This window comes from Brachyistius frenatus, unplaced genomic scaffold (assembly GCF_029030835.1).
Source record: "Brachyistius frenatus isolate BFR_SWC_R1_liver_20210118 unplaced genomic scaffold, ASM2903083v1 Contig_128, whole genome shotgun sequence".
NCBI classification, from domain to species: domain Eukaryota; kingdom Metazoa; phylum Chordata; class Actinopteri; family Embiotocidae; genus Brachyistius; species Brachyistius frenatus.
The window spans coordinates 417,287-435,122 of NW_027210727.1; the positions used below are offsets into that span (position 1 = coordinate 417,287).

General features: G+C 45.1%; 2 protein-coding genes across 2 annotated transcripts; one reads left to right on the forward strand and one right to left on the reverse strand.

Annotated features, from left to right (window-relative positions):
* Window positions 1-1,081: 1,081 nt before the first annotated feature.
* fkbp1b (FKBP prolyl isomerase 1B) lies at window positions 1,082-11,990 on the reverse strand. The gene is made up of 4 exons (XM_069714204.1): window positions 11,549-11,990; window positions 10,632-10,679; window positions 3,467-3,579; window positions 1,082-1,902 (listed from the first exon to the last, which is right to left on the reverse strand). The coding sequence occupies exons 1-4, from the start codon at window positions 11,583-11,585 to the stop codon at window positions 1,774-1,776; spliced, it is 327 nt and encodes a 108-aa protein (XP_069570305.1). The 5' UTR covers window positions 11,586-11,990; the 3' UTR covers window positions 1,082-1,773.
* A 687-nt stretch (window positions 11,991-12,677) lies between these two features.
* On the forward strand, window positions 12,678-15,967 carry wdcp (WD repeat and coiled coil containing). Its single transcript, XM_069714238.1, has 3 exons — window positions 12,678-14,616; window positions 14,860-14,980; window positions 15,535-15,967. The coding sequence occupies exons 1-3, from the start codon at window positions 12,697-12,699 to the stop codon at window positions 15,726-15,728; spliced, it is 2,235 nt and encodes a 744-aa protein (XP_069570339.1). The 5' UTR covers window positions 12,678-12,696; the 3' UTR covers window positions 15,729-15,967.
* The last annotated feature ends 1,869 nt before the right edge of the window (window positions 15,968-17,836 follow it).

The following is a 17,836-nucleotide window of genomic DNA, read 5'->3' on the forward strand; positions in this document are numbered from 1 at the left end:
TTGTCGTTTTTGTTGTGCTCGTTCAGGTTGATGAAAGGCGTGTGTGTTCGTCCACCCAATGAAGTTTCATAACAATGACAGTCAGCCAATCACCTGACAGAACCGACTCCAGTCCACTTTGACCTTCGACACCGGAAGTAAATCTCACAGTCAAGATTTTAGAAAGTCGTAGAGATAAGCAACTTTAACTAACGCGTGGTCGTAGTTTGTGTCTCAACATAATATCCCCGTAACACCCGGGGGATTATGCGCAAGTCTTTAGTACCCTGTGGAGTCTGGTGCTGTTTAAAACAGTCAAGTTAGTCTTTCCACTTATTCTGGTAACAATAGATCTATTAGAGCTCAGTTGCAAAGAGACATGCGATTTTATATTAAAACCCGATATGATATGGAAGAAGTTCTGTCTTTTATCTAATCGATACCTCATCACAAATAATATACATTTCTTTAAAAACCCATTTATAAATTTTACCCAGCCGAAAAACTGTTTAGAAAATTTTGAAGAGAGTGAGCACTAATAATCAACACATCAGTAGTTGTGGAATCGACCTCTAAGTAGTGGTACTTAAAAAATTTTAAAAAAAAAAAGTTAATACAACTTAATATGCACAAATATAAATGTAATGGATGGAGGAATAAACAAGCACTATGAGGGACAAGGATTGATGTAAAATGGTTAAACACTGTAAACTTTAGCAGTTTTAATATATATTTTTAATTTAGATAGTGTTTAATTGAATAAATATATCGTTTGAGCTCTTTTTGCACTGTTTCTTACCTATAAATTTACGTTAATGGTGTCCTGACCCGACACCTACACACACACACACACACGCACGCACGCACACACACACACACACACACGTGAAACATACTATTCCTTCTGAACTGATAACTGATCATTAGTGTTCATTTTCTATTGATGAGCTCCTTCAGTACCTGGTCCCCAGTCCCTTTACCCAGTAATTTATTAGAATCCTGTGCACTTACACAAGTCGCCGTTAGGAGGCGATGTTTCTGCGCATTCGGCCTTTTCTCTGTAACCACTCGATCACTCAGAAACGACACACAGGACGCCGACTTGTCAACACGGTACATGCCATTTTTATTCAAGACTTGGTCAATAAACTGTCATGGTAGCAATGGCTCTTATCGAGATCTGTACAGTATTGGATTGGGTTCAGTTTGATAGGGTACAGTTGCAGAAAATGTCCATGAGGGGTTATAAAATATACTAAACACAGCAACATCATTCAGAGAGTATTCAGCAGTCCTTTATCAAAGTGGTAATGCAGACAGTGGTATATAATGCCCAGTTCATGTACAGAGCAGACATAATGTACTTTCAACACATGTACCCTTGCACTGTTGTTCAAACTGTAAGGCAGTATAATGTTTTGATTGCAATGTAGAACGTATTTTTATTTTTATTTTTTTTTCATCAGACGGCAGCTTTCCTCTTGGTTCAACAAAATTTACAACACAAAAAAAAAAAAAAAAAAAAAAAGCATCTCTAACGAACAGAAACCGAAGTGTGTGTCAAAGATTTGCACGCTGTGTACATGTTCTCGCAGTATCTGTCACGACATGACGGCAACAAAGCAGCAGAAGATACGTTTAAATATTGAACTGAAGAAGACTGTAGAAATCAATAAGGAGGAAGAAGAAGAAGAAGAAGAGCAGGTGGGGCGGTGGGAGGCAGCAGCCGGGTGCGGCGTCACCGTGGAAACGGGACGTGGCGAACGCAGCCTCGTTAACCTTCGACCCTTCGCGTCACTCCAGCTTGAGGAGCTCCACGTCGAAGATCAGCGTGGCGTTCGGGGGGATGACGCCGGGGTGGCCCGTGGCGCCGTACGCCATATCCGGTGTGCAGGTGATTTTAGCCCGCTGGCCGAGGCTCATCTAAAGCGCAGGAGAGAAAAGGAAGACAGCTGAACACGCCGCTTTATGTCGTTTAACGGCCGACGCACCACGGGGCGCGCGTCGCGGGGGGGGGGGGGCAGATGTTGCCGACAACAGCGGAGGACGGCACCGGCTCCATTGAAGTGTCCCAGTCAGCCGTGACGGTGAGCCGGAGAGCGCGACGCTGAAACTGAAGCACTCGTTCACATTTCTGTCCATTTCAGGTCCAAATGATGTCATTTCAAGCACGGTTTATAGTTTCGGTGGCGATTATGATGTTTTCATACCGCCACTAGTGTATGTTATGGATATTAAACTCCAGCAGACAATAAGCGAACACATCACGCACTTATCGTGTCGTTTTTTTTTGTTGTTTTTTTACATCAACGCGGTCTTTTCAGAATAAAACACTCTGACGACATGCAGCGTTCTCCGGTGCTACAAAAACAACTCAGCATTTCCGCAGAGTTTGTCATATTTCAAGTCGCCGCCACATCCAAAAGTCCCGATTTCCATCCAGCGATGACATCTGCTCCCATCGCTGCACCCGGAGGATTTCTCCAAACTACTGGAACCCATTTGTCCTCCTGTGTTATTACGTAACAACTGAAAGTGCTTTCAGGACGCTGGTTAGCATTACGACATGATTAACATAGTTCAGCTAATTCGTATCATGAGCTTTGTTTATTGTCCCAGCTTGGATAATTGGATTTCTAAGTAGGTGATGATTCAATACAATTCCTCTTCATTGATTTGTCTGCTCTCGTTCGGTGGAGGCGTCATTCAGATAACTCGGCAGCTGTTGGATCAAGTTATGTATTGTTTTCCAGCACAGAGCGCGCGTTTCATTTTGTGTCAAACTCGGAAAATGTCGCTCGGGAGTGAACACAGGTGGGTTTTGTGACATTTGAGGGGTTGTGCGCTGTGAATCTTTCCTCCGGGGTCAAACTGTCACCTCTGAGTGACGTTCTGAAAGCATGTGAGGGGAAACATGGCACCAACGAACCTGAACTGTGGCGCGATGGCACTTTGGTTCTCCGGTATGGGAGTTTCTCACCCTCAGCAACAAAATCATCGCTCCACCACCGTTTCGAATAACCAGATTTGACTCCCTACGACTTCTTTCCGACTCCGATGTGCTCAAGTTTCAGTTCCGTGGGTGAAATCTAAAAATGCTCACAAAAACACGTGTAACTCTGATGCTGGTTTTGGTCGCAACTTAAAACACTTAATCGCGATAGCATCCTCTTGGCATGTGCAGGTCACGGTGCTGCGCTCCGTTCACAAACAACAGGAGCCGTCTCACAACTATTTGATTGGCAGTAATATTACCTGCGGTTGCCATGGTCACACGGCGAACCACAGAAGCACCGTGACCTCTGACAGCGTAGTGACGCCTGCAGCAACCGCTTGCCGTCTGAAAGCACCTTCAGAAAAGCAACTCACTGGTCGGTCTGTCCTCATTTAAACAAATAAATACATCAATGTAACTTCCAGCTGTAGTTACGACGGATTAAATCAATAATGAGCCGTACAATGTTACAACGTGACTCCTCCCACTTACCTGTGCGACTCCTTCCTCCCAGCCTTTAATCACCTCCATCCGTCCAATCTTGAACTTGAAGGGTTTGTTTCTGTCTCGAGACGAGTCAAACTTTTTCCCATTCTGCAGCATACCTGCACCAAGAAACATCACATCAGAAAACATCAGAGGCAAAATAAATACATAACACAGACTAATAAGTGCAGGATTACTTCAGGCCCCTTTTTCACACAGTTAGCTGCTCTCGTGACGAGGGATTATTCTGGTGCCGCTTCTTATCTTGGGTCCGTTTCAATCACTCAAATGAACAAAGGGAATGAGAATCAGGAAGCACTGGCCTGGTTTAGTGGATTATTTTTAAAGTTAACTAGGCCACTGCTTTCCTGTATCTAGACCACAGGGAGAGAAGGGGGTAACAAAGGCGGAGACTCGGCTCCTTCACAACGCTGACCGACTGCTCAGGCATGATAATACCATCGGGGGCCATTAAGCACCACCAAAGGCAGGAAAACAATTGAATTCACGCCGCCGCAATTCTTCTGCCGCTCTCGATAACACGTGAGAGCTTTTTGGCCCCTTTTGACGGCCAAGAATGCAAAGCAAGACAACAACAATGACGCCTCGGTACAGTTTGCTGTTTTGTTTGCTCAACTTGCCTCTGCGGAGCAAGAAACACGTGACAGTAAGAAAACGCTGGGCAGAGAATTTGAGCTGAGACGCTCCACTTTGCATAATGCTCCATTCAGACCACCAACAAACATAGACGATGCACGTCAGCATGATTTCTGTGTATTCATTTATAAGAGTGTCACAGTATCCTACTGGGTAAAACACTTATTTCACATTGTGCATTTGTAACATGTCACTGTAAAACTATTTCTTGTGTACAATGAAGGCATCAGTCTGATTGTATTGGTCCATTGTGGATTTTTGATGGCAGCATTTGATTTACAGAATTTATTGCATCAATCTGATGAAGTGCATTGATTTGTCTGATGTTTTTTTTGGCGTAAGAAAATAAACAATGATTGTTTTATCCGTGAAGTGTTTCTCCATTGAGTTCCCAGAAAAAATACTATATTTATTTATGTATACTATGAATACTATTTTGTTCATTGATTTTGAGTATTCCAAAATATACTTTTACTGTGTTTTGTATTCTGATGTTTGCATCTCTTTTTAATTGCTATCTTTTTGACATTGCACTGTTTTTTTTTAATCATATTCATGGCATTTTATACATTATTCTTCTTTGCTTATATCAATGTGAAGCACACTGAATGGTCCTTGTGTATGAAATGTGCTATACACATAAAATTGCTTACTTGGTATTATGATATACTGTGTACCAACACGGTAATATAAAATTACATGTACCGCAGTTCATAATTCTATCATACACCCACCAGCTGTATGAACGATTAAAATCTGTGTTCACACTCTTGCAGGGATGTAAAGTGTCATCAAGTAAAAAAAAAAACTCCACTACATCCACTTTCATTGTGGCGGTCGCCCAGCAACGGTCCTCTGATTTATCTTTCTCTGGCGTGATTCAACTGTGAATACTTAAATTGGTGTCCGCTAAAGTTTCGTCATGTTATGTCGCCCATCCAGTCATGTTGGTACTGTAACTGCTTCTCCGCTTTCATTTCAACTAAACTTAGTAGGTCCATCATTTCCAAGAATCCAAGTAGCCCATATATCAGCGAGCTGGACCCGGCCCAACCACGGAGTCAGCAGGTTCACACACCGAGGCGAACACCACCTGCTGCAGGGCGTCCGAGCGGCCGAAAGACAAAAACTTAATGCAACAACGGCAGAAAAGTATCTTCGGTTTCTGGCAGCGGCAACTTGGAAGAAAAACACTGAGTGCTCGTGTGCACAGATGGGAAGCCAGATGGGGATTAGGTTCTGGTTGTTGCACTGATGACCCCAAAGGTTGGTCAGAGGCAGCTGAATTCACGTAGATGCTGTACACCCAACCCACTTAGGCCCAATCACATGGCCCCACCCCTGGTTACTGGGTAGTGTCCCTCAGAGCAGAACTAGAGGGGGCGGGGCTTAACATATTAAATTAAGGAAATGGGACTCCACTTGTTGGATCAACAGAAGCCGCAATTCTCCTCAGTTAATTATTAGTAAGTGTGTAAGTCTCAGGAGTTGGATTATTACATTTATGGAGATATACAGTAAAATGACAAAACAGTGGATCTCAGAGAATCAGCTATAAATGCTCCCAAACAAGATTTCATTCAATCTGTTTGAACCAGAAATAGCTTTATTATCCCAAAACTGCACTTTTTGATTACAAAAAATATTCTTGAAAAAAAAAAAAAAATCTATTTATTTACTTTATGGACCATTTTTCGTGTTATGTCGCTTCAGTTTGCAAATCGTTCCTTCTGCCACTCTGTCTGGAGTTTGCATGTAAAAACACTGTCCGGAGAGGCAGTTGGAGGGCGAGACGACGACTACACCTTCATCCCTAAAAGAAACAGGACACCCTTCTCTACACGGGCTCACATAAAAGCGAGGGGTAAGGCCTAGTGGTGGGGAAAGGGGATTGGGCCTTAATGTGTGTTCAGTGACACTCCTCCCTGTTGCACTAAAGGAAAGAGCCACCGACTCCATGTGTACCTGAAGAGGCAGCACAGGCAAACAAGTGGTTAACAGCACATCTCCAGCCAGACTGATACGGTCTTATTCGGGCTGAAATTGATATTAGGAAATAAAAAAAATTTTAAAATACAAGTTCGATATATCAACCAGAATGTAGTTATCAAACACTTGTGACAAAGAGTTTAATTAATGAACTTTATGCTCCAAAATGTACAGAGGCACTGAGGTGCAAAACACAAAAACAAAAAGACAAAAACACGGCAACAAAAATTGACGGTCCCAAAGTGCAAATCACGAATAGAAAAAGGAAAAACACAACAACATTAAGGAGCAGTCCTGAAGTGCAGGTTGCTGAGTTGAGTTTTCTTTTTGTGTTTTGCACCTCAGGACCACCATAAAAATTAAATCAGTGCACTTAAACAGTGAACTTCACAAAGAAAGTAATAATCTTAAATAACAGGAAAAAAAAAAAAAAAAAAAATCCACATTATTTTGTAAATAATTTACTAGCATCTTTTTCTGGATTATGTTCTGTAAAAAAAAAAAGTTTTGATATTGGGCAACATAAACGCTGATACTATATCTGTAATATATCTGTGAAAGGTCAATATCGGCCCATAAAACTGGCCAAACGGTTTATCAGTCAGGCTCTACTGACACCAGCCTATCATAATGCAGCATAACGTTACGGCAACGGACACTTTTTTTTTTTTTTACGCCAAGGTGTATTTATTTATTTTTCTGTATATAGCTTGTGTGTATTTATACATCGGTCTTTATTTCTTATCCTTTAAAACAAAAAGTTTCTATTTTGATTGTATGGGTATTTTGTATGTTTTTCTTATGGTGTGCACCTTCTTTTTTTTTCTTCCCCTAACTGTGTTTCTGTGCTGCTGTGACGACTACATTTCCCCACTGCGGGATTAATAAAGCCTCATTTGATCTCATCTTATCGACAACTGGCCAAAACCAGTTCGGTAAAAATAACAACGACGGAGAAAAACAAATACGAAGTGCACAACAAAATCCAAACTCCTCCTGAGCTCCACTTGTATCACTGCTCTGTTATCACTCTTTGCGCAGCTAAGCATGGGTGGGGTCTCTGCACAAATAAAGCTCGGCCGGTCCCTTCCTGAGGTTGGCTCCCGGACTCGTGAGAGAGAGGCTTTCACTTGGCTGTATCTGCACACACACAGGGGTGGGGTTATTTTTACTTGGTTTACTGTATCCTGTCTTGCTCCCCCACCCCGCCACGCCTGCACAACAACCCCCTCGGCTCAAGTGTGGATGAAATGAGATGTGTGTAAAGCTATCTGTCTACGAGGACTTATATGTGTTGCCGTGTTTCACAGCTGCGGGACACACACACACACACACACACACACACACACACACACGTTTTCATCTATATAATTGGGTAACTGGGGGTCAGTGCGTGTGCGTGTGTGTAACTGAAAATGATCCTCGGCCTCATCCGTCAGAGTTCCTCTGATGCCGTTGTTACACCGTCAGGACGAGAGTCCGTCGTGAGGAGAGCTCTCTGGTTCTTCAGTGGAGCAGTGGGGTTAACTGGGCGATCATTAAGGTGCTACAACACCACTGCAGGGGTGATGGGGGGGAGGGGGAATATTCTGTCCATTCTCAGAATTAAATGCTTTGGGAAGTCTGTCAAGCGCTCGCAGAACTCAGGAGTCAGCGGTTTTCGGGAGAAGCTCAATATTTCTCCTAATTTAGGGAGCTAAGTGTCAACCGCAAAACTGACAGCAACAACTTTTCAATCACAACCGTCTCCGTGGGGAAGGAGAGTTTCCAGCCCGATGCTTCCGTCTGTCTATTTCTGGGTCAAACCCCTCGAGCCGTGAAGTCTCCGCCGCAGCACGTTTCATGGTGAAGTCTCGAGCTCAAACATGGTAAGGAATGACGTCCACATTTAGGCATGACGTCACACCCGGTGGGCCTTCCAGAGTTCAGCCAGAGCAGTCAGAGCCAGAGTCAGAGCCAGAGCCAGAGTCAGAGCCAGAGCCAGAGCCAGAGCCAGAGCCTAAAGGAGACCAGCCGAAGACCAGGTCCAGAGCCAGAGCCAGTCAGAGCCAGAGTCAGAGCCAGAGCCAGAGTCAGAGCCAGAGCCAGAGCCAGAGCCAGAGTCAGAGTCAGAGCCAGAGCCAGAGTCAGAGTCAGAGCCAGAGCCAGAGTCAGAGCCAGAGCCAGAGCCAGAGTCAGAGTCAGTCAGAGCCAGAGCCAGTCAGAGCCAGAGTCAGAGCCAGAGCCAGAGTCAGAGCCAGAGTCAGAGCCAGAGTCAGTCAGAGCCAGAGTCAGAGCCAGAGCCAGAGTCAGAGCCAGAGCCAGAGTCAGAGTCAGAGCCAGAGTCAGAGCGGGGTCACGCAGATATCTTGTGTGTCTAAAATCCCAGAAGGTGAAAGTGGGGATCAAACATCCGCAGCAGTAAGAGAGAGTGAGAAAGTGACTGTGAGCCTTCTCTGATGCTAAATGCTGGAAATAGCGTGGTTTCAAATCCCATATATGTCTCGGGGAAATCGCTCCCCTCCCTGCTCTGACTGTTTGTCTTTGCTATCTGGAAAACCAACAGCAGCGCAGGGCGGCGCGGAGCCTGTGGTTGAGCCAGCTGCAGGACTCGCACCGTCTTTAAGTCTCCGATCTGCAATTAACCTTAATTACCAGCATTGTCTCTTCATCAGATCTCAAACTAATCTTGTCTTTTAGCTTTTATATAAAACAAATGTGGGTTAGTCTGTCTTTACTACAGACCAGTGACCTGCAAAGTACTTGGAAACTTAAGTCTTTATTAGCTCAGCTTTCACTGTCTGAGTGGACAAATTAAAACAGGATTAGGCAAAAATGAAACAAATATTTTGTCCTGTTTTTCTGTTTAGACCCTTAAGTTACACTGTGAACAGGAATTGTGGACGAAATCAAAATCAAACTGTCTTTAAAGCATCGTAACATGATGTCTGACCTGTGACTGTCAATAACAACACAAATACTCCTGGTTTTGTCAAAGAAAACCACATTCTTCAGCTAATCTCCCAGTGCATGTTTGACATTTTATTTTCCCATGATGCACAGCTCTTCCCTTAAATACTGGCCCATCTACCCACTGGGTGCACACTGCTGGCACAATAACATATTTACAGCTCTTTTTGTCTTCCACTGGTTAAGCCTTGATTTGGCTTCACTCTGTATCTCGCCCGCCACCGCCACCAATATACCAGCAGCTTATGGGTAAATCCTGTGGGTCAAAAAGTAGAGGAAAAAATGGGGGAGGAGGAGGGGAACCGGGAAAAAAAGAAAAGCTGAATAGGACAAAAAAGGGCACAAGATGAAGGTCGCTCTGTCTGCTTTAGATCACCTTAAACGAATAGAGGCCATTCGCTGGCTCCAGCGCATCCTGCGCTGTGCAGACAGGACACTGTAGACAATTGTATCTCACTCAGGGATGTGATAAGTAAAAAAAATTTTTTTTAAAAATTAAAAAAATCTGCCCTTACTGTAATTATGACGACGGAGAGAAAGGAAATGAGGCAGAAAAACAAGTGTGCGATGGGTTCAGTCCTGCAGCAGGAGGCAGGAGGTGATGGGAGTGTAAAAAGGATTTATCAGATTTAGCTGCTTTACTAATGAAATAAAAGGCAAGTAGAAGTGGAGCAGCAGCACGAACAAACGCTCACAATGCACCTCTCCAGATGTATCGTTTCCAATCAGAGCATGATTCATTACTGCAGGAGCTGATCTCTGCAGAAATCAGGCCCGACGGGAAACGCGATGACCGTCCAACCTCCTCACACAAATTACACAACAACATTAATCTGCAGGACTAACCTGATGATGAAGCTGCACTTCTTACGTGCAACTAAATACGATGAGGAAAGTCTGTCAATACAAGCAGTCCATACAATTGAAAGGAAATCACACACACACACACACACACACACACACACACACACACACACACACACACACACACACACACACACGTATGCAAAATACTCATAAACTCCCATCCAACCTGTTTACAGCGGAGACAAAGCCAGAGAGTGCCGCAATAACTTTTATAACCACATAATAAGCTTGTGATACTCAGACGGCCGACAGATGACATGCGAACTAGGTTTTGTTTACTTTCTGTCTGACCTACTTGTCTGGACTGCCAACCCCAGGGCACAGAACAACCCAAATTTATTTCCCGAACGTCTCGGCATCTTAGCCGCCCCTCCTCAAAAAAAAACACACAAAAAAACAGGCAATCTGACAAGAGACAAACAGGAAAGAGGAAACATGTCTCGTGTGCGCATGATAAATGTCCGTGGAACATGTTGGATCAGAGCTGAAATGACACAACGAAACGGCATCCTTCAAAATAAAAGCTTATTATTTTCCAAAACGTGGTTGGCAGCTATCACAGCTCTCACAGACGCACCGTGGAAGCAAACCGTGCAGTGTTGTGGCATTATCAGCAAAATAAAAAGACAAAAGGACAAATTTCCTTTCTCAACAAGGAGACAGGAAAGAGTTTCAGGGTTGCCAAGTAGAGAAAAACAAAGGTAGTTACCTATGTAATGAACAACACATGTCTGGCCTTTCTTTGGAAATGTTCTTCCTGTTAAAAAAAAAAAAAAAAAAAAAAAAAGAGAGAGAGAAGACAAGTGTTATTGTGTGTTTGTACACTTCTGAAGCTGACAGGCTAATCTTGTAATGAGCCCCATTAGCAATGACGAGGTTAGTCTGGCAGGGCTGCTCCCTCTGCCCTCCTTCTAAGCCTGCAGACATGCTAAAGTTATAGATATGCATCTGTCACTCTCATCCTCATGGTGGTGAAACTTTAGCCTGCAGGCATTTTCTTTCCGGACCATGGGGGGGGGGGGCGGCTATCAGATGCACCTAATTAGGTTATTACTGCGTTTGACAACGAGGAATGAGCCTTTAGGAGCGCCACTTTTTGACCTACCTCTCACTTATGTGGCTCGACTGTACAATTTTGTCCATTTCACTTGCCAGTTCATCAAACAAAGATCTCAGTCGCGTTGTGAAGAAATTGGAAGTTTAAAGCAATTTGAAGAGACTTGCGGATTTAAGTTTGGCATCTAGTTCACTCGTTTTAAGTGTGGAGAGACCTAGAAAGATGCCGTGCAGGTGTCAAATACGATTAATAACAGTAAGAAATAAGCATTAATGAGCCTTTTTAAAAAAAAATATATATATATACATATATATATATCCCGAATACAACTATTAGTAGCCAACTATCTAACCAGTAAACCACCCCTCCTATATCTCTGAACCTGATAAAAAAAAAAATATATATATATATATGTATGCATATATATATATATATATATATATATATATATTAATAATGTTCATATTTAACCAGATTTGAACGACATTCCGGGGGACTACGGAGCCCCATCACCCCTTCCAACCACCACCCCGCATTAAAGCGCACACAAGCGAATAAATCCCACTTACCATCACCGGGGGATATCGTCTCGACTTCCACGCCCATGGTTGTGCTACTTTCCAAGATTCGCTATGATATATATATATATATATATATATATATATATATACAGTCTGAAAAAGGCCCTTCTGCTGCCGGGTTGTTACCCTTTTGCGGCTACAAGTCGGGCTTTATCGGTGGAAACCATGCATTCGCCGACCACTACCGGACCCGCAGCTGCAGCCACCGTGCGCGACACACAGCCAAAGATGTTTTCTGGTTTGCAGCGAGACGGCGTCGAGAGCTGCAACTCCACCACGCACGTCGTCTTCAGCCCTCGTCTTGCGCCACACGGCGGACGTGCCGCATTTCAAGTGACTCGTCCGAAGCCAAGTTTAATTGTTATTCTGGTTAGTTCTGGTCTTTATCGGAGTAAATATTTCGCCGTCTTAAATCTCGTACCATTTACGCGGCACTCTGAAGCGGAAAAACAAAAAAAGTGTGTGTGGGGAAAAAACAAACAAAAAAAACAAGACTGTAATTATTTCAACTACATATCCCATAATGCACCGCAACCGTCAATTAAGTTTTGCTTCCGAGTCGTTCAGAAATGAACGTCGGGAGACGCGTTTTAACCGGTAAAACGCGAATTAGTAGGTTAGAAACTCGCTTTCGGTGCTTTTCACTGTCCGCGTGAAATGGCTGCGGTTTTATAAAGGTAGGCGTGCATTAAAATAGCATGTTTGCGTCTATTCTGACGCTAATTATTCGTTGAACTAAACGGATAGCTCGTGATTTCTCACGAATGTGAAATGTGAAAACGTCATGTGAGGAGACGCCGGTCAACACATACTATTGTTAATACCCTGAGGTAGGGCCCGTGTGTGTTTGAAAGGTCATCGGGCCTAAGCCGCTGTAGGTGTTCGTCACCGCTGCCTCAGCTCAGGCAGGGGAGGAGGGATTAAAGCATGTACTTGGAAGGAGACGCAAGAAAGGCTTTTGCTATTCTTAATCTGCATAGGTAGCAATAGCTACTCTCGTCCAAGCCCCGTTCTGATCAGATACAGCTGTCTGTAGTCTCTGTCATCAATGTTAACTTCTTAAATCATTTTTTTTTTTTTAAATCTTTGTGTTTTTGTTTTGAAGAAGAAGAAGAAGTGTCTTCCTTCCTGCCAGGATGGATCTCGGGAAGGCAAAGCTGCTTAGGTCGGGTCTCAACACTCTCCACCAAGCCATCCACCCGGTGCACGGGATTGCGTGGACGGACGGGAAGCAGGTCTGCCTCACGTCTCTCTACTTCGCCAATGGCGAGGTGCAGTTCGGGGACACCAACGTTATCGGGCAGTTCGAGCACGTCTTCGGGCTCTTCTGGGGTCCGCTGTGCTGCTCCGACTCTCCCGCCTTGCTGGCCGTTCAGCACAAGAAACACGTTACCGTGTGGCAGCTGCAGCTCAGCGCTCTCGAGCAGAACAAGCTGCTGTGCACGCAGACCTGTGAGATGAGCGAGCCGTTCCCCTTGCTCCCTCAGGGCTGTGTCTGGCACCCCAAATTGGACATCCTGGCTGTGCTGACTAAGAGGGACACCTCTGTGCTGTTTTCTGTCAGGGTGGACAACAGGAGAATCAAAGCGGACATCAAAAGCAGTGGACTCGTCCACTGCGCGAGCTGGACTAAGGACGGCACGCGCCTGGTGGTGGCCGTAGGCAGCGCGCTCCACTCTTACATCTGGAATGACATCCAGAAGACTCTGGTGGCCTGCTCCTTCTGCCCCATCATCGATGTGGGGGGCTACATCTGCGCCATGGAGGCCACGGGGGAGGCCCAGGTAGCCGTGGCCACGGAGCTGCCTCTGGATAAATTATGCGGGCTGAATGCTGGTTTAGCTTTCGACATGCCAACAGAGACGGAGTCCCTGCGGGATCACCGCACGCATTCGGTCTCGTCAGATGATGACACCTTCCTGGACCCGAGGAGAAGATCGCTCGAACTGGAGCGGCCTTACATCCCCAGCTCCGGCCCTCTGGATCTCACCCACCTCCTGGCGAGGCACCGCCGCTCTGACCCAAGCCCCCTCATTCACCTGCGCCGCCGGGACACCGGGATGGGCTCCGGCCAGGACTCTTCACACCTCATCCTGCTCACCTATGAGCGGAAGGTCACGACTACTCGTAAAGTCAGTATCCCGGGGATTTTGGTCCCAGACATTGTTGCTTTTGACCCGCGTGCCTCCACGGTCGCGGTGGCCTCGAACACATGCAACATGGTCCTCGTTTACTGCATCACAGCATCTGCAATGCCCAACATCCAGCAGATCTCCCTGCAGACGAACGAGAGGCCCAAAGGAGTGTGCTTCCTCAGTGACAAGATGCTGCTGGTGATGGTGGGCAGGCAGAAGTCCAGCGACCCCACCTTCCTCCCGTCTTCAAACACAGATAAGTATATTCTTCGTCTTGTAGCCAAAGAGTTGATGTACGACGGGGAAACTCCTGCCACATCATCCCCCTCTGCTCACAACCACGAGTCCACCCCCAACTTCTGCGCAGGGATTAGGAGGCTCTCCGAGCACCTGTCAAAGGATGACAGAGAGCGTCCAGGGATAAGAGACTTGGTGTTGCCTGGCAGAGGAGTAGTTCTCTCACCGGGGAACAGGCGCGGATTGGTGGAGGAGGTGAGGAGCAGCGAGCCCAGCCCCGTCGCCAGCCCTGCCGACTTCTCGGACCGAGTGTCTGACAGAGCCCTGTCCAGTGCCTCGTCCCTCACGGTGGAGAATTTTGACATGGACCACGTGACCCGAATGACCAGCCTGGCTGTGGCCGGCCACGCCAGCAGAGACTCCAGCCGGTGCAGCTCCCCTCGCTTCGACCCGGCAGACAAGCTCCACACGGAGCCCACCTTGCCGATGCCCGACAAGACGTCCGGCCCGACCAAAGACCGCGCGCTGGAGCAGCTCGTCCATAACATGGAGAGACTTTTTACACGCTTTGCAGATGTGCAGCAGTGCCTGACAGAAATCAAAGATTATTCCCAGAATGGCAAGAAGGCCCTGACTGTTTACCCCAATGCCTGTGAGCCCCCCTATGTCAATGTCACATGCCAGGTACAGTTTTACCTCTCCATTTTCTGGTAGCCTAATGTAGATTAAGCATACATTGTATGTGTCACAGTGTGCCGGAATAATAACCTGTTAACAAGACCGTGAAAGCACCTTACACCCACTAATGTAGTCTGAACACAAATCCAAGTATCAGGTGTCGGATTAAGGTGTTGGTTAACCGTCTGTAACGTCATCCAGCTCAACGCCTTTGATTATTTCCCTCGTTCGTTGCTTGTGCTCGTGCAGAAGCAGCTATCGGAAAACGTGTTCATCGACGAGCGGAGGCCGGTGCTGCTGTGTGACGGGAAGCTGTGTCTGCGAGCCCTGCAAGACCTCTTCAACCTCACCATAGTGGAGATGATGTATGGTACGTGTAGAAAACCGGATCCGACTCTAACATTCTGCCTTTTCATTGCCGTCTCGGGTGTTTTATCACCTGTAAAGTTAACCGTGTTGTGACGAGAGAGCTTGCACGGTTAATCCATGAAAAGCACTTTGAGGAAACTCGTCTTTTTAGGAAGGTTTGCCTGGTTTCCTGTGCGATGGGATTCCCCGCAAATATTCCAACTCTCTGAATGTCCCGTTCTCAACTATTTATTTTAACCTTCAAGTTAGAGTGCACTTTATTTGACAAATAACGTCATATCTATTGTACAATACTCGACATGCTCTTGCATCTTTCTTCCTGAATGGGAATGTCCCAAGCTATAATTGGAAGTGATTAAAAGCCTAGGTCAGATTAAAAGGTTTTAAACAAAAGCGGCTTACTGCTACTTAACGTGCGTAGTTTTTTTGGTGCTGTTGTAATAAAGACTGTCTGTGCTGCCAAACCGAGACACCAGCAAGACTGCAATTCATCTGCGTCGTAATCACACGGAGCTCCAAAATACACAAAATCCTGTTGTTGTTTTGTTTTTCCAGGCCCGCTGTGGATCGTACTCGTGGCAGACGAGGACGGCTTCGTGCCTCTGACATTTAAGCCCAAAGAGGAACTCACGGTGCGGAACGGGAAGCGGAAAAATACCCTGCGGACTCCTGGGAGTCCGGACACCTCTTGCCCACCCAGTCCAGCCCCCAACCAAACTCCCAACACCACCACAGAGACCTCCACATAGTAACTCCCGCCCGTATCCCTCTGCTAGCTAAATATATCTGACTGGATTCAGGTACACAGTGGAGATGTGGCACGACCACACCGAACCACAATGATGCAGAGAGCCACAGATATACGTCAATCTTATTTTTGCATTGACAATAGACAGTAGCGATTTGAAAAGGGCTGCCTGTTCAGATATCATGTTTACACGTTGCTGCTTTGAAATGAAAGCTTACCCAAATAAAAATGGCGAAATGAGCCATGTTTTGGTTGCTTGTGGTTTTTTTACACAATATTATGCAGTTGTGAAGTCAGGACAACTACTGTGGAGGTGGAGCAACAGTGGTGAGTCTGTTTTAGAGATGAAGTGTTTTCATTTCTTCTGATGTCCTGAACACACAACAAATAGAGGCTAATGTATGATGTAAATTATTAGTTTTAATTATAGAAATGAGATGTTTGAAATTCACACTTATCCTGAAGTAGCACTTTTATGCTTTAAATTTTTTTTTTTTTTAATGCTAGTTCAATTTAACCTTGGTTTACAGCCCTCTGTAATATTAAAGGTCCCATATTTTACTGGTGTTTTATTTGCAGTCTTGCCCTCTTTATACAGTACGTCTGGAAAATATTCACAGCGCTTCACTTTTTCCACATTTTGTCATGTTACAGCCTTATTCCAAAATGGATTAAATTAAAAAAAAATTCCCCTCAAAATTCCCCATAATGACAAAGTGAAAAAAGTTTGTTTAAAATTTTTGCAAATCTATTAAAAATAAAGAACGAAAATATAACACGTACATAAGTATTCCTGACTAGTCTCCCAGCTCCTGCCGCTGAAAAACATCCCCACAGCATGATGCTGCCACCACCATGCTTCACCGTAGAGATGGTATTGGCCAGGTGATGAGCGGTGCCTGGTTTCCTCCAAACATGACGCTTGGCATTCAGGCCAAAGAGTTCAATCATTGTTTCATCAAACCAGAGAATTTTGTTTTTCGTGGTCTGACAGTCCTTCAAGTGCCTTTTGGTAAACTCCAGGCGGGCTGTCATGGGCCTTTTACTGAGGGGTGGCCTCGGTCTGGTCACTCTACCATACAGGCCTGCTTGGTGGAGTGCTGCAGAGATGGTTGTCCTTCTGGAAGGTTCTCCTCTCTTCACAGAGCAACGTTGGAGCTGTCAGAGTGACCATCGGGTTCTTGGTCACCTCCCTGACTAAGGCCCTTCTCCCCCGATCGCTCAGTTTGGCCGGGCGGCCGACTCTAGGAAGAGTCCTGGTGGTTCCAAACTTCTTCCATTTACGGATGATGGAGGCCACTGTGCTCATTGGGACCTTCAATGCTGCAGAAATGTTTCTGTACTCTTCCCCAGATCTGTGCCTCGATACAATCCTGTCTCGGAGGTCTACAGACAATTCCTTGGACTTCTTGGCTTGGTTTGTGCTCTGACATGCGTTGTCAACTGTGGGACCTTATATAGGCGGTGTGTGTCTTTCCAAATCATGTCCAATCAACTGAATTTAGCACAGGTGGACTCCAATCAAGTTGTAGAAACATCTGAAGGATGATCAGTGGAAACAGGATGCACCTGAGCTCAATTTTGAGTGGCATGGCAAAGGCTGTGAATACTTATGTACATGTGATTTGTTTTGTTTTTTATTTTTAATAGATTTGAACAAATTAGAAAAAAAACTTTTTTCACGTTATCATTATGGGGTATTGGGTGTAAAATTTTGAGGGAAAAAATTAATTTAATCCATTTTGAAATAAGGCTGTAACATAACAAAATGTGGAAAAAGTGAATACTTTCCGGATGCACTGTAAACATATTTTTGTTGTTTTAGGTACCAAACACCATCTCAATATAGCTTTCGCGTCTCTTCTGAAGCTTTTCTCTGAAGTTCGACCAAGAACAGGCTGCTTTGTGTCTTTAAGGTGCATTAATATCAATGACCCTCTCTTCTCATCAGCTGACTCTTTTCTGAGTGAAGCACACTCAGATCAACCACAGGTTTTTTTTTGGCCTTATAGCTTGCTTGTGACAAAATGTCTACCCTGTTTTCCTTCGTTTAAAAAATTGGACAGTGCTGTGCTTAGAGTGGATATATGAAATGACTGTGAGTTTGTG